Genomic DNA, 19,922 nt, shown 5'->3' with positions numbered 1-19,922 from the left:
TGGCTCCCAACCGCTCGCCTGCCTGCCTGCCTGCCTGATTGCCCCTAACTGCTTCTGCCTTCCAGTCTGATCACCCACTAACCACTCCCCTGCCAGCCTGATCGATGCCTAACAGCTCCCCTGCTGGCCCGATTGCCCCTAACTGCCCTCCCCCGCTGGCCTGATCACCCCTAACTGCCCTCCCCTGCCAGCTGGGTTGCCCCTAACTGTCCTCCCCTGTAGGCCTAGTTGCCCCCGACTTCCCTCCCCTGCAGGCCTGGTGCCCCCCAACTGCCCTCCCCTGCAGGCCTGGTCACCCTTAACTGCCCTCCCCTGCTGGCCTGGTCACCCCCAACTGCCCTCCCCTGCATGCCTGGTCCCCCCCAACTGCCCTCCCTTGCAGGCCTGGTCTCCCCCAACTGCCCTCCCCTGCAGGCCTGGTTTCCCCGAACTGTCCTCCCCTGCAGGCCCAGTCACCCCCAACTGCCCTCCCCTGCAGGCCTGGTTTCTCCCAACTGCCCTCCCCTGCTGGCCTAATCACCCATAACTGCCATCCCCTGACAGCCATCTTGTAGCGGCCATCTTGTGTCCACATGGGGGCGGCCAGCTTGTGAGTTGGAGTGATGGTCAATTTGCATATTACCTCTTTATTATATAGGATACCCATGACATGCTTTAAAACACAAACAAATCAAAGTACAAAAGATCAGAGGGCACCACTTGATAGAAATCTACCCACAATGGACCACCGAGGATAATTCATATAGAAATCACAAGGAATTCTAACAAATACTGAACATAGAACATGCAAGGACGCAACAAACATTCCATGGAAAGACATCTATTGATTTTAAAGTCTTGCTTTTGAGAATCCTTGTTTTTCCATTAGGACAGTACCTCTAGACCAGTGGTTCTCAACCTTTTTAACCCTTTGGACTCGCTTGCTTTTTTCATCGAGCTGTTACCGATGCTAACTGTGTCGAGTCACACGCGACATCCGAGTGCAAAAGGTTAATGCCAAGACCCTTTAATACAGTTCCTCATGTTGTGGTGACCCCCAACCATAAAATTATTTTCATTGCTACTTCATAACTGTGATTTTGCTACTGTTATGAATCATAATGTAAATATCTGTGTTTTCTGATGGTCTTAGGCTCTACAGCAGCGGTTCTCAACCCGTGGGGTCTTAGGCGACTCTGCTAGCGGTTCTCAACCTGTGGGTCGCGACCCACAGGTTGAGAACCGCTAGCAGAGTCGCTAGCAGGGTTGCCTAAGACCCCACGGGTTGAGAACCGCTGCTGTAGAGCCTAAGACCATCGGAAAACACAGATATTTACATTACGATTCATTAACAGTAGCAAAATTACAGTTATGAAGTAGCAACGAAAATAATTTTATGGTTGGGGGTCACCACAACATGAGACACTGTATTAAAGGGTCGTGGCATTAAAAAGGTTGAGAACCACTGCTAGACTATTTGACTTGTGCATTCACCCTCTTCCAATAGCCAACATTTCTTTCCTAGTTATTTTATGGCATATGCAATTTTCCCCCTGTTCTTTTGAGGACCACAGAATAAGACACCTTTGGAAAGAGTACACATGAAAGCCACAGTGTGAATTGTGGTGATAGTCTACATACCAGTAGCCCATGGTATGTAGATCAGCAGCCTGCCATAGTCATATGGCAACTGTGATCATGAAATAAAGTCACATCAGTTGGGGAGGCAAGCAGGAATGAAACCAAGCACATCGGGTTGCAGCAGTTCTATTTTAGTTCACTTAGTGTCATCACCAGTGGTCACCTGAGATCTATAGATACAAAGTGATGGTGTGTCTACAAAGAAGGACAGCCACTTAATTTGCTCCAGTAGAGGAACAGGGAAGTGCCAGAGTTCATCAGCAGTGGGAAGCAGTGCAGGTATTTATTCCCTCACCACATACTGCCTTACTGACCCAAGCGGGTGACCCCAGAGGTTGACGCCCCCAGTCCATTCTATTTGTCTAGCCTTGTTATGACCTTGAAATAAAATCTTGCTTCCCCTTTGGATCTACACTATGTTCAAATACTCTGCTTTGACTCTCTCTTTGGCCAGCACACTTTGCTCCTGTGTTTCTTCTGGAACAAAGCTAACATTGCTTATTGCATTCCTGGATGTCAACTGTATTTATTTGGCCTTTCTAGTTCATTGACCACATCCTGCAGGTCAGATAAGCCCTGGGATTGAGCGATATTCAATACTATGTAGACTGGAGCCTGCCAAAATCAGAAAATAAGGTAGAGCCCAGCATAAAGCTAAGTAACAGAGTTGTATATTATTTTAATGACTTTGGAGGGAAAAACAAATACTGATTGTGATCACATGGGCTGAGGTCCAAGTCCCTCACTATAGCTTCTCTGAATCAGTCAAGAGTGGAAAGTTGGCCCTTTGCACCAACTTGTTTTTGACACATAGTGGATCACTTTGGGTGTTTCCCAGCCAGCTTGGAAGACCTGTGGCTCCATCCAGCAATGGGCTAAGGATGTGGACCATGAGAATTGCCGAATGGTTCATAGGTGGCATCACCGAGGATCAGACAGCACCAGTTGGCTTAGTTCCTGCAGTTGACTTTGGAAAAAACACTCAATAACTCTGAGCTTGTTTCCTCCACTGGAGAGTGTATGAAGTTAGACTAAGTGGCCTCCCAAATTTGATGGTTATACCCTCCTCTGAACTAGCACGCTAGTTCTGCTTTTCCAGAAAGCAAATTCTATTTAAACTTTGCATGCTGTTAGAAGGGTTCAGATAAAACACTGGAATAGAATTCTTAGGTGTGTTGGGCTGTGAGGTTGGACTGCATCCTGCAGATCTGTAGATAGGGTCCCTGCAGGTGAGAAGTGGCAAGGAGCTGCCCAGTTCTCCCTCCAGGTCCAGTAGGACAAAGACCATGCCCTCTACACAGGTGACTTCAGCGCCCTCCCCGCCCCAACCCCATTTCTACACCAGTCCTTCCCTCTTGCTTAGCTGTAGCTGAAGCCTAACTTACTCTGTGAAAAGTTCCCTGGTTATCAATTAGAAATCCTCTGCTTGCACAGTGTTATCCCTGTAGTTAGCATTTAGTCTCCACTCACTTGTTGCTGGTTCCTGTTTGTTTTTCTTGTCTTATGAGTGGAGACATGTATTACACTTCTGTATTCCCTATATCTGAAGTTTGGTTCATTGACTTGAAGTAGAGGTTTGGAGACAGAAAGCCAGTATATGATGACAAGGTAACTGTAATGAATTGTTGTAATTGTTCAATCTGAGCCTTTATCCAAGTGTGTTCTAATGAAAGCCTGTTATAATGTAAATTTCCCAATACCAGTGAAAATGACATGTAAAGTGTATATGACAATTTTGGGTTTCTCAAGCTCCTTCCCTCATTTTGTAGCCAGTTCTCACAACAACTTTGCATGAGTTTACAGTCGAGGGAACTGAGGCCCAAGCAAGTAAAGTGACAATTTGATTTCCTATCCCCTCAAGGGTGGTATCCCCTGAAACAACATGCACAAGTTCTTCCACAAGCTAGTAGACGGCACTGAGGTGACCCAGCTTTGGACAGATAGAAATATCTCCAAATAATGCATATGGTTCCTTAAAGGAAGTCACCTTTAATTTTACATTAAAGAGGAAACTATCTGGAAAGAAATGAACTCAGGTGCTTCCCTGAAAACCTGTTTCTGTCCTAGCTCTTTAATGTCTACAGTGTGGTTCGATTACAATGAATAACCAAGGGTCCCAAACCATCCGCTAAATGTCAGGTTTCCAGAATGGAGAATTCCTCTGTGGAGGATCAGATGAATGAACGCTTAAAGTTCATTGTCATCAAATTTCGTGACTATTGTTACGTGGAGGGAACTTGAGCAGGAGGTCAGACATTCTCAATACACTGCTGTTTTGGCCGAACAGAGCTGCGTGTGTTTAGAGGGCACATAAAAATGTGGTAAAAAAAACAACAACAAAAACAAACAAACAAACAGCAATAAAAGGAAGATTTGATGAGTGGCCAATTGTGTTGAGAGGACTCCACTCTTGTCCTGTGAAGCGAGGTTAGATTTCTGACAGCCTTGGACAATGAGCAGGCAGTTCCCTGAGCAGCCAAGACTGGCTGAAGAATGATTTCTCTTCCCTCAGAGTGGTAAAATATAATTGGCAACATTCAAGTTTGGCCAAATCATCCCTTTATGTGCCAGTTTCTAGTTATCTCCCTAGTTGCTTCTGGGGACCATTTTAATCCTTTTGCAAAGACTACGGGTTCCTTTGACCCATCTCCTAGCTCTCACTGCCGATGGCTGTCGTGCTATGTGTGGTATTTGAAATATTAAAATAGTTAAGATAGATTAAATATTTGAAATAGAAGCATGGCCCACAATGACTGGATTCTCGAGGCAGTGTGTCAGGTATGCATGATTTTATTTCAAATGTGTCCAGTAAGATTTTCCACTTGGGGTGAATATTTTTCCTCTTCCTGCGTATGATTATAAACAGTATTTCTTCATCTCATGGAGTTCCTTAGAAAGTTCTAAGTAACTTAACAGAAGACAGAAATGAAACTGTGGGGAGATTAAATAACAGGAAGTTTATATCACAGCGGGGTGCTCACGCATCCCAGCCTCAGGGGGACACACAAGTGACTACAGGGTGAGGAATTAAACCCGGTCATGCAAGTCGTCGTACGATCACTTGGTATCCTTTGGCAGTTCTGGCATTCCCTGTCACTAGCACACATGATAAAATGAGTCTGATGACTTCCGTGAGTGGAAAACTGTCTTTCGTTTTTGGTGGTGGGTTGACCAGCAGAGAGAAGACAGGAACAGAAACCGGCTGTCGGAGGAGCATCTCAGGATGTCGGAAGAGACTGTCCACATGTCCCCCCCACTTTGCTCTGAGCCCCAGGGAGTGCACACCTGGCGTCTGCAGGGTTGTGTGCCCCACTGAGGCCACACAGCCCTGCCCCTCACCTAAGGGCGCTGGTTTCTCTGTGGCCACCACCCCACCAGCACAGAGAGCACATCTGAACCAAGAGGGCAGTTGTGTGAAATCACTAGAACCTGGCAATATTAAATTTTTGTTTTCATGAGCCGAAGGTCATAGCACAAATGAGGTCTACATGTTGTCACAGGGGGCCATGGAAAGACACATCTTTAAGTGATGCTGCCCTGCCAGGGAGAGAAACAGAGAGAGAGGGCACAGCGAGCATGTACCGGCGGTGCAGGGCGCTCCTAGGGAATATGAGCGGCGCCACGGACACGGAAATGGGTCAAGCCGCGGGCGTCGAGTTTCCTGCCTGCTCTTTGGAGCTGCTGTTATGGAAAGAAGCTAAGGGCAATGGGACCAGGTGGAGGGGCAGGTGGGCCGGGAAATGTCACCAGCTCAACATTTGTTCTAAAGTGACTTAGAGATGATCATTCATTTATGATCGAAACTTAATCCCGAACAGCTTTTGCTCCCTCTTTCTCTCTGTAAACACATCTGTTCATAAATAACTTAAATGTCTCCTTGGCATTCAGGATTCAGTTCCGCTGGAGTAAAAAAGGATGGAGGATGCTCAGCGTGGAGGAGGAGATGGCGGGTGTCTGAGTGTGGAGAGGCCTCGGTGCAAACATCAGCCATCGGAGACTGGTGGGGTGACCCAGCCGTACTTTTCATGTGTCTTCACCAAACTCTTAAAGGTGGCTTCCGCTTCCTTGCGACTGAAGGACTTTTTTGATTTGCCGGCCTTTCTACAGATGCGCCCCTGTGTGAGAGGGAAGAGAAACCAGGTTAGAACCCCGGCAGGAATCCTGTTTACCACCATCTTTGTTAAAACCGGCGAAGTTGTGGTCCTTCCTAACGCCTGAATTGGTGTGATGCAAGGAGAGATACGGAGCATTACAGCTTTGGTACAAGGCGGATGGAGGGGTCCAGCGGCTGGCAAGCTTCTGGGGCAGGGGGCTGCTGTCTTCACAAACCCGGGCACTGGCTTCTTCCGCCCATGCTCCTCCCAAGACACCGGAAAGCATCCTCCACCAGTTCCCGAGCCGGAGGGCCAGCTTTATCCAAGAGCACCCCTGCAGGACCCAGCGTGCCCTCTCCAAGGCAGATACCGTCCTAACTTCCTTCTCTCCCACCAAAGATGCCTTTAATGATACCTTTCAGTTCCTCTTCAATAATAGTAGAGATTTCTATGTTTACATATACATGAGCATATTTATATATTCACACACACACACATTTTAAAAATCTGACTTTTAAAATTCAAGCTCGGGAGCACTCAGTGGATTTCTTATGTCATGCCGCTGGGAAGCCGCTGGTGGGGGAGGTCTGTCCTCAAGTCCCCAGCGAGGGGGTAAAGGTAAAGGGCCAGTGATCCCTCACACAAACTTGGGAGATGGGTGGGGGCCCAGGAAGCCTCTTGGGCACATTTCCTTGCACTTGACTTCCATTAGCCCCTCCTTGAAGACCTGCTGGCCTTTCTCAGTGTCTCATGCGTGCATTTGTTGCTGGGGTGGAAACACTCTAGAAAGACTTGGCTGAGTTTCCTCCACCAGCAAGTGCATGCATACTATTCCCCATGCATACCACTATAAACTTCTTCTAATTTGCTGGTTGGTTAACTTCAAGTGAGCTGCTAAAAGGGTGAAGGAAGACTGGACACTGCTACGTACTGACTTCTAGAAACTTCCTCATGTCTCCCCAGGACATGACTTCTAGTTTTAATTTTATGATTCCCTCTGTTGCTTATGTGGTATACTTATACTTGATAAAAGGGGACCAGCCAAAGCTAATACATTTGTAATCATTATCATGGGCTGAGATCAAAGTCCAAAGTTACTTCATTAAACATATGCAAATGCAACTTGTAGGAATATCAGCATCAATTTCTGCATGAGTAAGAGCAAATATTATGTTTTTTTCATGAAACTAACATTCTAATCATCTCTAGGATTTTTTTCTATAATACTGAAAATTTATGGTGTAATTTGAGAATCCTGAACTAAAAGCAGTCAAATGCAGGTTAATGATAATCTTGAAATGTTCTGTTGGCTTTTGGATGAACATATACACTGCCTATTGTTTGTGAAAGTCCCAATTGTTACAAAAATAACAACAGACAAACCCCAATGAACAGACCACTCTTTGTGGCCTTGTCTTCCTGGAAAGAATTATGAACATAAAGTGTCAGTGCCCAGTCTATTCAGCAACCAGGAGACAGCGCCTGCTGTCAGCTAGACGGAGGTCTCCACGCCTTCACTGCACTCAGCTGTTACAAAGAACTCTGCTCTCCTCTCCAGTTTCCTACACCCCCCTCACAGTTAACAGATATGTTTTCATGGATTGCCTGCCCTCCACTGATTGGCTATTTAAGTGTCATCCAGTGAAACACTGAACTTGAAAATGACCATTTGCATTTCCTGGCTCTGCCAGGGTGGCTGAGCTTTTTGCTGAAATGCCCATGAGGTGCCCACTGAGCCAGGAAGGGGAGGACCACTCCATCCATCCAGGGCCCCTGACGTCGCCTGGCCATGCTGCTGTTGAACTGGTTCCCATTCTTACTTGCAGGGTCCAGTCTCCTGGAATCTGGACTTTGAGGAAACCTTCAGCCTCACTGCCCTGACGCTCTGTATTTTCCTCTATAAAGTGGGGACAACACTCACTTCACAGTATCACTCGGAATGTCAGATAAGATACTGAACTTGGAAATACTTTGAGAATTTTTAAGTATATATAGTTAATTAAGAACTATTTTCCTTATTCTCATAACATACATATTTCTCCCTTGTCTGTTTCCATTTAACTAATAACAGAGTCTATTCTGGGCATTTTTTGTTAAAATAACTTTTTTTAAAAAAACACCAAACATACTTGTATTTAATGCTGAAAGATCTGGATGTTACAATTACTCAGCCCATTGTGATCCTGTTGTCATTAGGAGGTTAGATAAGTAAAGACTCTTCTGAGCCACAGACTGTAAACGTAAAATTATGAACAACGTAGGAATCTGAAGAATCTCAGCATAATATGGATGCAGAACAGTGCTAACGAGAATACAGCTCTCTGGGATTGTGTCTGTCAAATAAAGCCATAAGTTGGTGCTTTGGTTTGACCTTTTTGGGGGCTGATCACAATGGTCAACATGAAAACATTTCTACACAGGTAATAAGTTTCCCCAAACTCAGGTCCTCAGTTCAGCCAAAAATCTTACAGGGTTTTCATTACCCCAATGTGCACATTGAATTTCAGTCTGGCTCTGTCCTTTATGCATTTCTCTCATCCATCCATCCATCCATCCACCCTCCCACCCACCCACCCACCCATCCATTATGTTGGGTGCTTAAAAGACAAAGTGATCCTACCCTTTAGAGCCTAGATCCATCATGGTGAGTGAATTGCATATGTCACAGCTGCTGAGACAGAAGGGGTAGATCAGGGTTGCTCAGCCTCAGTACTGTTGATGTCTGTCATAGGCTGGAGAATTCTTTCTTGTGGATGAGGGAGCGGGCTGTGGTGTGCATTGTAAGATGCTCAGCAGCACCTCTGGCCTCCACCCACTAGTTGCTAGCAGCACTCCTTGAGATATGACAATGTCTAGACATTGTCAAGTGTCCCCTTGAAATCATCCCTGAATAAGAACCACTGATGTACAGAATAAAGACGGGCCAGGCCTAGCCAGTTTGGCTCAGTGGATAGATCATTGGCCTGTGGACTCAAGGGTCCTGGGTTCGATTCTGGTCAGGGGCACATGCCCGGGTTGTAGGCTTGATCCCCAGTGGGGGGTGTGCAGGAGTCAGCAGATCGGTGATTCTTTCTCATCATTGATGTTTCTCTCTCTCTCTCCCTCTCCCTTCCTCACTGAAATCAATACAAATATATTTAAAAAACAAAACAAAAACAAAACAGGTGGTCCAGAGCAAGGAGGAGTCAGATCATTCTCTGTTTAGCAAATAATTGCTACAAGTCTTCCCCATTAGGCACCGTGTTGGTTACTGGGACTGCAGCACTGTCCAAGGTGGGAATGAGTCTGGTTCTCATACAGCTGAGGGGAGGGGTGGGGGTGTGGAGAGAAAGTCTACCGTGGGAAGAAAGAAAGGAAAAGGTGGGGAGAGGGGTAGTGTCAGTTGTCTGTGCATCCAGAATGATTTCTATGTCTAATGACATTTGAGCTGAGTCTTGAAATATGTGTGGGTAGATGTTTACCAGGCCCTAGTGGTGTGGGTAAGGGGTCCCAAAGCAGAGGTTGAAACAGCCAGCTATATTTAGAGAATGATGGGCAGACACTTGGTAAAGCTAGGGCACAGAGTATACGTGTGTGTGTGTGTGTGTGTGTGTGTGTGTGTGTGTGCGCGCGCGTGTGAGCGCATGTGAGTATGAGTGTGGGTGTTGTGGTGGGGGGTGCAGAATTCAACAGACCTGGCTTCAAATCCCTGCTCCAACACTTCCTGGCTGTGTGACCTTGGGCGAGTTACTGTAAAATAAGCATATAATAGTATTATATGACACTGGATTTTTATAAAGACTTAGTAAGTTAAAGCATATGATATGCTGGGCACAGTGCCAGGCACAGGGCAAACGCAATAAGTACTGCATTTTTTAAAAACTATCAGAGGGCCTTCTTCTTTGGAAAAGTTAGTTGCATTATTTCCTTTTGATAAAAATACAAAAAAATTATTTTTTTGTTTAAATATTATGACTTGGTTTATTTGGTCACAAAAATGTCTTTAGGCAAGTCCAATATTTGGAATTTTGTGGCTAATTTCTCAACCTTTTAAATAATGTCCATTTTAACAAATGCATTCATTCTATATTTCTCCCTTGATTAGATTCTTCTTACGTTTTTTTTTCTTTGCAAACATACCTTCGTGGCATTTTTGTGTGTTATTTACCTATGAATTACAGCCTTCTGCTCCTTTAAAAATAAATTTCCAGACAATTCATGTAAAGTTTTGAAGTTCCTTCACTCATTTCCTGGGCTGAATTGCAGAATAGCTATTTGTTTTCACCGTCTTAGAAAGTGTAATTGTTAGTCTAATGGCACTCATAAACCCTAACCCCTGTTACGTGGGTTGCAAATGCATGTTGGGCTCCTTTCAGGCAAGGCAGACTTCTTAGAGGAGGCTGTTCATGAGCTGGATTCAAAGGTCAAGTGGAATAATCCAGCCAGAAAGCAGGAAGCCAGGAGGAGCTCCAGGCATTTGTGTCCAGGTGCTCCTGGGAGGAGAGAGGGAGGAGGCAGAAATAGGAGGCACAGTAGTTCCCGGGGCAGTAGGAACAGCGTCATAGTGTGTGGCTTCAAACAACAGAAATTTATATTCTCATGGCTCTATGCAGTGCTTGGAGCTCTCACATCATGCAAGATGGACATGACTGAGGGTCCACAAAGGGAGGGGCAAGGGGCTGTGCCTCCACTCTGCTCTCTAGCTACGGGCTTGGAGCAAGTCGCCCTCTCTGCACCTTGGTCTCCACATCTGAACCATGCGCCCACTGTGGTATGGGTGAGCCTTTGGACAAGGAGAAATCACAGGCTTGGTGTGCAGGGTGGCAAGCGGGCATGTTGGTGGTGCGACCAGTGACACAGGACAGCTTGCAGGTGACACTGTCTTAGGAGATGCTCCAGAAAGGGGACTGGGGAGCAGTGGGGGGTCGGGGGGGTCGTGCAAGAGGAGAAGCAGAAAGCCATGGGTACAGGGGCTGGGCAGGCAAGGGGAGTCAGGGAGGATGCAGATGGGGGCCTGAGTGCTGGGTGCCAGGTCAGTGCCCGAAAAGCACTGGTGCCAGCCCTTAGCAGGAAATGTGATACTTGCTTGATTTATAATAAAATCAGAACTTTATAAACTCTTCTCGACCTTATCTTTTTAAGCAACCTCTGCACATTAAAGAAAAATTTGGTCCTTTAGAAAAGTGCAGCTTAATAATAAAGATGTCCCAAGACAGTAACCTCTATTTCCCACAGGTTTATTAAGTGCCTGCCACCCAGCAGACCTTGTGTATATTGCTAGAGACACCAGGTGACAGCAGGTGAGCGAAATGCGCAGGGCTTAGCCAGAGCCTGGTGGGTGGTGGCAGTAGGTGAATGAATGAATGAGTGCAACTGGCCAGATCCCAGCTCCCTGCCCTAGAAGGGCCATAGCCCAGCTCTTCAGGGGCAATGACTCTCAGCAGAAAAATGCCAAGATGCAAAGCCACTTCACTCAAGAAGAAATCTTGCCTTAGTGGAACATTCTAGAATTTTCCATTGAGAAATATTATGTAACCACAGGCTCTCTCTTAAAGTCTCTAAAACATTTTCCCAAGTATTAGGTAATAAACATCTTCAGATATTTGCTTTTAAACTTGTGGAACTCTCAGGATGACAAAGCCAGCATCAGCTTTAAAAGAACTTGGATAATATTCAATATTACCATAAAAAACCCTCAAGCCACTGGCAGCACCAAAGACACAGTTCATGGATATGTTTGATGCTTGTGAAACACAAGGATCTCTTCCCTTTACATTTTACAGAAAGTTCCAGCAATTATTAATTCTGTTTTGAGATATATCGTATTTTCTTGGAAGAAGCAAGCAGAGAAAAAGGAACTTTTTGCTGAAAATTTAAATATCAGATAATCATTTCAAAAGTATTTCTTTGGAGATTCCACTCATACTTATACTTCTGCTGAGGCAGCCGGGTCCCAGTGGGTTTCATTAGCGGCACTGGAACTCAGGAAGTGACAGCCAGACCTACTTATTAAAGGCACTCGTGGCTCTGTCTAGCGCTTGCTGGGTGCCAGGATGGGGCTTGAACACACTCATTAAAACCTCCCTGAAACCCCACCAAGTGGGCTGTGCTCTCATCAACTTTGATTTATGGATGAAGAGACAGACACAGAGAGCTCAAGGACGTGCCTCAAGTCACACAGGATGCCAGCGCAGGACGGAAGTCCACACTCCGTACCCAAGGCCCAGCTGGCTCTCAGAAACATGGAGAAGGGTCTCAGAAGTAAGAGAAAAAAAATGAGATACTGACCATTCACAAATACTGCCCGCCCTGGCTTCCCTTCCTTCCCCCACTCTACCCCCAACCCTGGATGGAGGATGAGTCAAGGTCACTGAATGTCCTCTAGCCCTCTGCACCCTCTTTTCAACCTGGAGCTCCTGGCCTCCATCCCACATTCACCACAGAGCTTGTTTAAGCCCTGAGCTGATCCGTGCATTGCATCTGCTTCCACCCCGAGAGCCTGGTCTCTCTGCCCCAGGCGTGTGGACCCTCCTGGACTCTGGTACCTGAGTGATCAGAGCAGAGGGGCCACCTTCATGAGATGCTCGTCCACTCACAGTCCCTGTTCCTGTGGACCACCGGCAATCCATGGCTCCATTTTTTGCTAGATGCAGAATGCAAAGGAAGCTGCTTGTAACAGGCCAAGCCAAGGACACCGTGTTCCATTTTCACGGCTAAAACACCTCTGTTGTGCAAAACAGCCACTCCTTCCGTGTTTTCTACTAATGAGCTAATCCCAGATGCCTCCTCGTGGGTTCGGAAAAGTCCACCCTCTGCCTCTGCTAGCAGGGACTTCATGAGTTTGACAAAATTATCCCAAACTGGGTTGATCTGGAAAAATTGCATCAAGAAGCAACACAAGATTTTCGCAGAGAACCAGGGTAGCATCGGCATCGTGTTTTCACCCTCAGGATGGTTTCTGGTTTTAGGAGCCATGTCTGTCTGGGCGATTTATGGCGACATTTCACAGCTTCACTATGTTCCCCAAAGCAGTGTGACTTGCAATGACAGAGAAAGTCGCCACCACAACAGTTAACAAGGCAACTTTAAAATGGGAAAGGAAATTCTACAACATCGAATAAATAAGGCTGATGAGATTTTGGAATCATTGGCTGTCTTAAGATATATTTTCTGGAAAAATGTTATGATTTGGGCAAAAATGTCTTAAAATATATATTACTTTTGAGAAGAGTCTGTTTTGTTATAAAAACACAGTAATAGCAAAGACTCTACATGGATTACAAAAGAGCAATGCTCATAGGGATGTGAAATTTCACCTCTGGCCACTGGTGATGTCCCATTCCTGCCTTTCACGTAGGACAGATCGGAGGAGGGGATCAAGGTCTGCCTTCGGCTTAGTCCTCCTTGAAGTGCTGAGCAAAGATGGGACTCATCGTTATGAGGGCTTGGATGCAGCCTCCTAGAACAGCCCTGAACACTTAGTTTGTCTCCAAAGAACCACACAATCTAGGTCACCAGTCCATTCCATCTTTGGTTCATATATGTCCAGGCGGAGACTCTGGAATTCTCACCATCAGCCTCCACCTCAATCCCAAATGTCAGTCCCCATCCTGCCAGTCACTTGCTCTAGGCCAGCCACTGTTGCTTCTGAGTGGAGACTGTCAGGATAAAACTCATCACCTTTCCCCCCCTGAAGAGTTTTCCTTTCACCTCCCTATTTTGAACAAAGCTCACCCAACTTTCTATCCAACCATTTCCTCAAAGTCTGAAACCTCACCAAGAGCCTCTCAGTCAGAGACCTGCTGGCAGAGCCAGTTCTTCGGATTTCAAAGATGGAGGTGGTGGTCATCAGGAATGCCAGTCACACCTGTCTTGGGGGGCAGAAAGTGGGGTAGCTTTCCACAAATTCCCCACCTACGCCCACTACACTTGCAGCAAACCTTAGCAGGCTACCTCCAGTGTGAGAGCTAGGTGTGAGTGTGATGCATCAGGAACCCCTGGCATGGCTGAAACCATGAGCTTGGCCTAAGATGTCAGATCCTCCTACATCAGCCTGACTGGGGGGTCCACAGACTGGAGCCAGGCTCTGTTTGTGAGGCTTGGTGGGTGCACGGAGGTCGGGTGGAGATGCACAGGAGATGGGCAGATGTCCAATTAGTCTGAGGCAGAAGGCTGTGGGGGGCTAATAGGTGTGTGAGAGGTGTGGGGGTCTATCCTGCTGGCCCAGTCCTCCCAGGGAATGGGACACCCTCATGTGACCATGGGCCTTCAGCACTGATGTAAGCTGGTGGTCCCAGAGCTCATGGGTTAGGCCACTCGGGTAAGGATGGATGGATTTCTGAGTCCCTGGAGTTGGGGTCATTGGTTTTCACTTCTCTCTACCCCAAGAGGGGGCCACTCCTGCCCTGTGAAAGCAAACCATTATTGGTGGCAACCAGTGTCCAGCAGAGACAATGGTGGTTTGGCTTTACAAATCCAAAGTATGTTTTCCTGCTGAGGAATCTAATTAGCAAGTGGGCATTGCACTCTGCATATGACCGGAGGTCACTCCAAGGATGAAAAGAACCGAAAAGGATCACCTGCTACAGGTTATGTGTTCACTGAGCATTTCTGCTTCCTGTGTCACTTTCATAAAAACTGCCCTAAGTTTTGGGGCTGATTTGGCACACTTGAGGAATGCTGTGACATTTCATGACCCCTTTCTCCCCCGCCTCGAGTTTCTGCTTCATTGGACCATCCCATAATGCAGGGGTCCTCAAACTTTTTAAACAGGGGGCCAGTTCACTGTCCCTCAGACCGTTGGAGGGCCGGACTATAGTTTTAAAAAAACTATGAACAAATTCCTATGCGCACTGCACATATCTTAATTTGAAGTAAAAAAACAAAACGGCAAAAACACCCACATGTGGCCCTCGGGCCGTAGTTTGAGGATGCCTGCCATAATGTATCAATACCCCGTCACCGTCCCACAAGCTCCTCAGGGCAGCAATGCCAGCCCAGCAGGACCAGCCCAGCAGGACAGTCTTCAAAAGGGATGCTCCCCCTGTGGGAAAACTGGCCCTCTATGTGCTGAAAACGTTGAATAACAAACACCTTGCAATAAACTTGACAGTGCCTGCTACATTTGCTTGAGAACACACTTTTGGTTGTTTTGTGCACCAGCTGCTAATGAGGCGCTAATGAGGTGCCAGGGTGCTGGATGCTGGAGGAGGCACCGCTCTGCACGAAATAGGAGGCAACTTCACCTCTGTCACCTCGGGCCATTAGACTGCACCTGCTGGGAAGATAAGGAGCTTGATCATGACAGCCCCCCTTTCCCCTGAAGATTTCCAGACCCTCACCCACACCTGAGCAGGTGCCACCCCACATTTTGGGCCATTTCAGGGGTGTGATGGCTTGTCCTAACTCAACCAATCCTAGTGCACCTTACATTAAAAACAAAGTGTATCATAAAACAACGTTCTGGAGGGTCTTGTGGTGAAATTCAGCTCCTAGAACATGCTCGGGAAAGTCAGCTCATTTCCACACCATGGACGTGTATCACAGCATGTCAGCATTCTGGGTCCATGGCTGGAGTTACTGCTCTCGTGTCACACCCGTCTCTTCTGACTCTCCTCTTGCTCCCACCCCTCCACCACCCCCACTCCCTGCCTTCCAATCCCCTCCACCCTGTACCTTCCCCACATTGGTTTCTTGTTAAATAAAGAGCTCTGAGCACGGGGAGTCCACCTGGCCATGTGCCATGAATAACTGGATAAAAGTGAAGGATTCGAACCATTGCAGGGCCACACAGCATCATCCCCTGCTCCCAAATTTGCTGTTTGCTGGTGTCACACAGGTGATGGTTCTGGTGCAGGTGGAAACCAGTACATGCTTTTCCTGTTTACGAGATGATGCAGGGCATGAAATAGCTTACTCGGTGTTGAGAAAGCAAGGAGGTGGGGATGTGTCTGGAAAAGGTGGTGTTCTGTTACCATGAAATCATCTTATGATAGTAATCAAGGAAAAAAGTTGGTTCTAAATTCAAGTTTCTAGTCTCTGACTGAAAAGCTTAGAAAACTGAGGGACTGATTTTGACTGACCTAATAAAAATTAAAAAGTGATTTTCTATAGGCAACTGGGATGGCTATTATTACTTTTAGGTCATTACTTTGGGGATGCTCTGATTTCAACTCTATTATTTGTATAAGGGTGCTCCTACAGTACTCTTTCTTTTTGATTGAGTAAGAATTTTAATAAGTAGAGAAACGAATTCAGTCAGTGATTTTTATAAACATCCCTGGGAATCTTCAAACAATACATACTTTACAATACAATACAGATCAAGTGTGTCCCAGTCAATGTTCAGAGGACTTTATGTATATACTAGTAACTGTGCTCAATCTTCACCACGGATGAACTGGCATAACCTCACTCCTGATGAGGAACCTGAGGCACAGAGTTAAAGTGCCCAAGTTCACACAGCAGATGGGTGGTGGAGCTGGAATCTGACTCACAAAGTTGGTTCCAGAGCCCCTGCTCATAACTGTACTGCTATACTAGAAAGAGTAACAACAAATAAGATCCGAGTGTCATCTGCTCAGCTTTCGTCTAGAGGAGAGGCAGGGAGGGCTCAAACAGCACTGCTGCCCTCTGTTAGTTCTGGTGGTAAAACCAAGTCCTTGCTCTACAGAGTTCAAGGTTCCTAGAACACAGGAGACAGCAGGGAGGGTTTAAGATGGACTGCAGAATACACAGAGAAAATAAATTAAAGGGTACTTAAATTCTGAAAAGGAGTCCGCGGAGCTGGGAAGAGGGGGATGGCAGTGCTTACACATTATGTTAGGTTCCTCCAGGAATCATCACGCAGGACTGTGCTAGCCTGTTCTCAGGTCTAGGTGGGAAACTGGTGCAGATATTTGGGGATATTTGAATGAGTTCCTCTACTCTTGAGTAAAACAAGAATGCATGCAAAATGCAAATAGGTGAGCAAAATTGTTTTCAATAAACCTTGTGATGAATCTGATATATCACCAAACTCTTAAGTGCTTGGTTTAAACAGTTTGATCAATAAAATTACCAAATAAGAATTGTTTTCTGATGTAATATAAATTAATGAGTAAAATTAGCATATAAATGGAATTAAGGGCTTTCAGAAAGCATCCTACATCTGAGTTTGGGAAGGGCATTAAATTGATAAAAATAACTTTGGATAAAAAAATGCATCAACGTGGGTGTATCAGCATAAAAACCAATTAGATTAAAACATATTCATAATAATTTTGATCTCAGTCAGTCCACCAGTGAGGGCTTCCAGGATCACTAAACATCAAGCTGTTTTGTTTTAAATAATCATCAACCAAGCATCCTTTCTCCCTTTTGGTTCACCTGGAATGTCTACCCTGCCTACCCCAGGCCACTTCCTCTGCACCCTGGTTTTGCTCAAAGTCTTCTGTCTCTGCAGGCCCCCAGGCCAATGCACAATGTCCCTTTTCTCAGCTACCTGCTCCGAGGGCTGAGATGACTCTGAGAGGAAAAGGCAGACACAGAACCCTGGGCAAAGCAGAGGAGAGGAAATACTGAACCAGAGAGAAGCAACAGGATGAGTGACTAGTCCTGCGTGGACAGGGATATTTGAGACAGTAAAGGCTGGAAAGAAAGGAGAAAAGAGTATTCTCCGAAATCTTGGCCCAATTCAGGGGTGTGGCTTGGAGTAGGGCACGGAGTATAGAGACCATGAGAAGGAAAAGTGGGACAAAATGTCACCAGGTGCACAAGAATAAAGAGGCAAAACATAGCGAATGCTCAAAGGTTTTGCTAAAAGCAACGGGAAAAGCCCAGAGCAAGCAAAACCAGGAGAAATCCTTTAGTGGAAAGAAAAAGGAGAGAATGAAAAAGAAAGGCAATTATTATTACTGGGAAAAAGTAGAAAAGAAATTCTGGGAAAGCTAAGAAAAACAAAACTAAGAAACAACAATTCTGAAAAACTTAAAGCTCACGAGGAGGAAGGCTGCAGGAGGGAAAGGGGGCTTAGGAGATGGAGAAAAGTTCAGTTCCTCAGGGATCTGGAGGCAGCAGGAGTCAAGGGACCAGGCCTCGGGACAATGATGGGAAGATGTGAATTCTAAGATCAAAGTCACAAGAGGAAAAGAAAATAATCTAAATTAAGATGTGTTTGGGGGAAAAAGGGTACTGTTTTTGGCTGAATAGTGTTTCCCAGTTTTTATATGATGATATCGTAATCTCCAGCACCTCCAAATTTGACTGTATTTGAAGATAAGTGTCTTTACAAATATTATTAAGGAAAAACGAAGTCATTGGGGTGGGTCATAATCTGAATTGACTGGTGTCCTTATAAGAAGAGATCAGGACACAGACAAGCATAGGGAAGACCCTGTGAGGACAGATGACTGTCTACAAGCCAAGGAGAAATGCCTCAGAAGGAACCAACCCTGCGAACACTTTAAATCTTGGAATTTCAGCCTCCAGAACTGTGAGAAAATGAATTTCTGTTGCTTAAAGAACCAGCCTGCATAACCTTGTGATCCCAGCAGCCTTCCAATAGTAGTACAGGCAAATTCAGGCTCCAATAAGAAAAGCCACAGATGACTGATGGAAGGAAGGAGAGGTGAGAGAGGGAGAGGATGAGAGGGAGGGAAGGAAGAGAGAGAGAGAGAGAAGAGAAGAGAAGAAATGTGGGGAAGGGAGAGAGGGAGACTGAGAGGAGAACACAGTAGCATAGAAACCTCCAATCAGGATAAGACCACAAAGAAACCAAAAAGAAGATGTTTATTGACAAATTCTTTAAATAACACCCTTCATGCTGAAATGACAAAATAAGTGCCAAACCCTAACATGTTGATTGGTGAGCTGGGGACAGGGAGCTGGGACCCGAACTCACTATCTCTTGGACTCTGAACTCAAGCTTCCACCCAGTGTTCACCTCATTTATTTTCTGGAAAATAGTAAAACGACATTTCCAGGGCACATGATTTAAAACACAAACTCATAACACCAATTCTCATATTTACTAAAATATGATCAATAAATTCAGTGTTTAGATAAATTCAAGTCACATGGGATGCACATGGTGCTGGAGGTGAAATTATTTTGGCACTCAGTGACAACTAGACAATGCCTGACTTTTTGACCCATTGTCATTTTGTTGCTAAAAATGTCCACTTTCTCGACACTGTAATTACAGTGCATGCAACACCCATAATTTTTCTTTGATGATTCATGACCTTGTGGTACCTGAAAGTCATCAACTCAATTTCACTCTATAATAGCTGTGGAGTGCTTGCTTGATGCAAGGTCTGGGCTAGTTCCTGCAAGCCCCAAATGCCTGCCTACCCAGAGTCCCAACAAATTTCTCCTCCTGTGGGTATGTGACAGGGAATAAAAACTCTATACTACTCTGATTTGACTAACCATTAAAAGACACTCACACACTAATGGTTTCCTTATTAACATACTAGAGGCCTGTTGCACGAAATTCGTGCACGGAGGGGGGGTGTCCCTCAGCCCAGCCTGTACCCTCTCCAATCTGGGACCCCTTGAGGGATGTCCGACTGCCTGTTTAGGCCCGAAACGGGCAGTTGGACATCCCTCTCACAATCCAGGACTGCTGGCTCCCAACTGCTTGCCTGCCTGCCTTCCTGATTGCCCCTAACCGCCTCTGCCTGCCAGCCTGATCACCCCCTAACCACTCCCATGCCAGCCTGATTGATGCCTAACTGCTCCCCTACCAACCTGTTTGCCCCCAACTTCCATTCCTCTGCCAGCCTGGTCACCCTTAACTGCCCTCCCCTACAGGGTTGATAGCCTCCAACTTCCCTCCCTTGCAGGCCTGGGTCCCTCTCAACTGCCCTCCCTTGCAGGCCTGATGCCTCCCAACTGCCCTCCCCTGCTGGCCATCTTGTGGTGGCCATCTTGTGTCCACATGGGGGCAGGATCTTTGACCACATGGGGGCATCCATATTGTGTGATGGAGTGATGGTCAATCTGCATATTACTCTTTTATTAGATAGGATAGAGGCCTGGTGCAGGGGTGGGGGCCAGCTGGTTTGCCCTGAAGGGTGTCCCGGATCAGGATGGGGGTTCCCTTGGGACGTGGGGTGGCCTGAGCAAGGGGCCTGTGGTGGTTTGCAGGTCAGCCACGCCCCTGGTGACCCAAGAGGAGGCCCTGGTATCTGGAATTTATTTACCTTCTACAATTGAAACTTTGTAGCCTGGAGTGGAGCCAAACCT

General features: G+C 46.2%; 1 protein-coding gene across 1 annotated transcript in view; it reads right to left on the bottom strand.

Annotated features, from left to right (window-relative positions):
* Nucleotides 1–4,319: 4,319 nt before the first annotated feature.
* UBE2QL1 (ubiquitin conjugating enzyme E2 QL1) overlaps nt 4,320–19,922 on the bottom strand; it is a 34,701-nt gene continuing 19,098 nt past the window's right edge. Inside the window, exon 2 of the mRNA XM_079800822.1 lies at nt 4,320–5,735. Within this exon, the coding sequence (XP_079656948.1) occupies nt 5,604–5,735 (132 nt within the window). The 3' untranslated portion in view covers nt 4,320–5,603. The remainder of the gene's footprint in view (nt 5,736–19,922) is intronic.

This window comes from Cnephaeus nilssonii (genome assembly GCF_951640355.1).
Source record: "Cnephaeus nilssonii genome assembly, chromosome: 2".
In the NCBI taxonomy this organism is placed as follows: Eukaryota; Metazoa; Chordata; class Mammalia; order Chiroptera; family Vespertilionidae; genus Cnephaeus; species Cnephaeus nilssonii.
The sequence above is the reverse complement of the archived record's forward strand: the minus strand, read 5'-3'. Positions and strand labels throughout refer to the sequence as shown.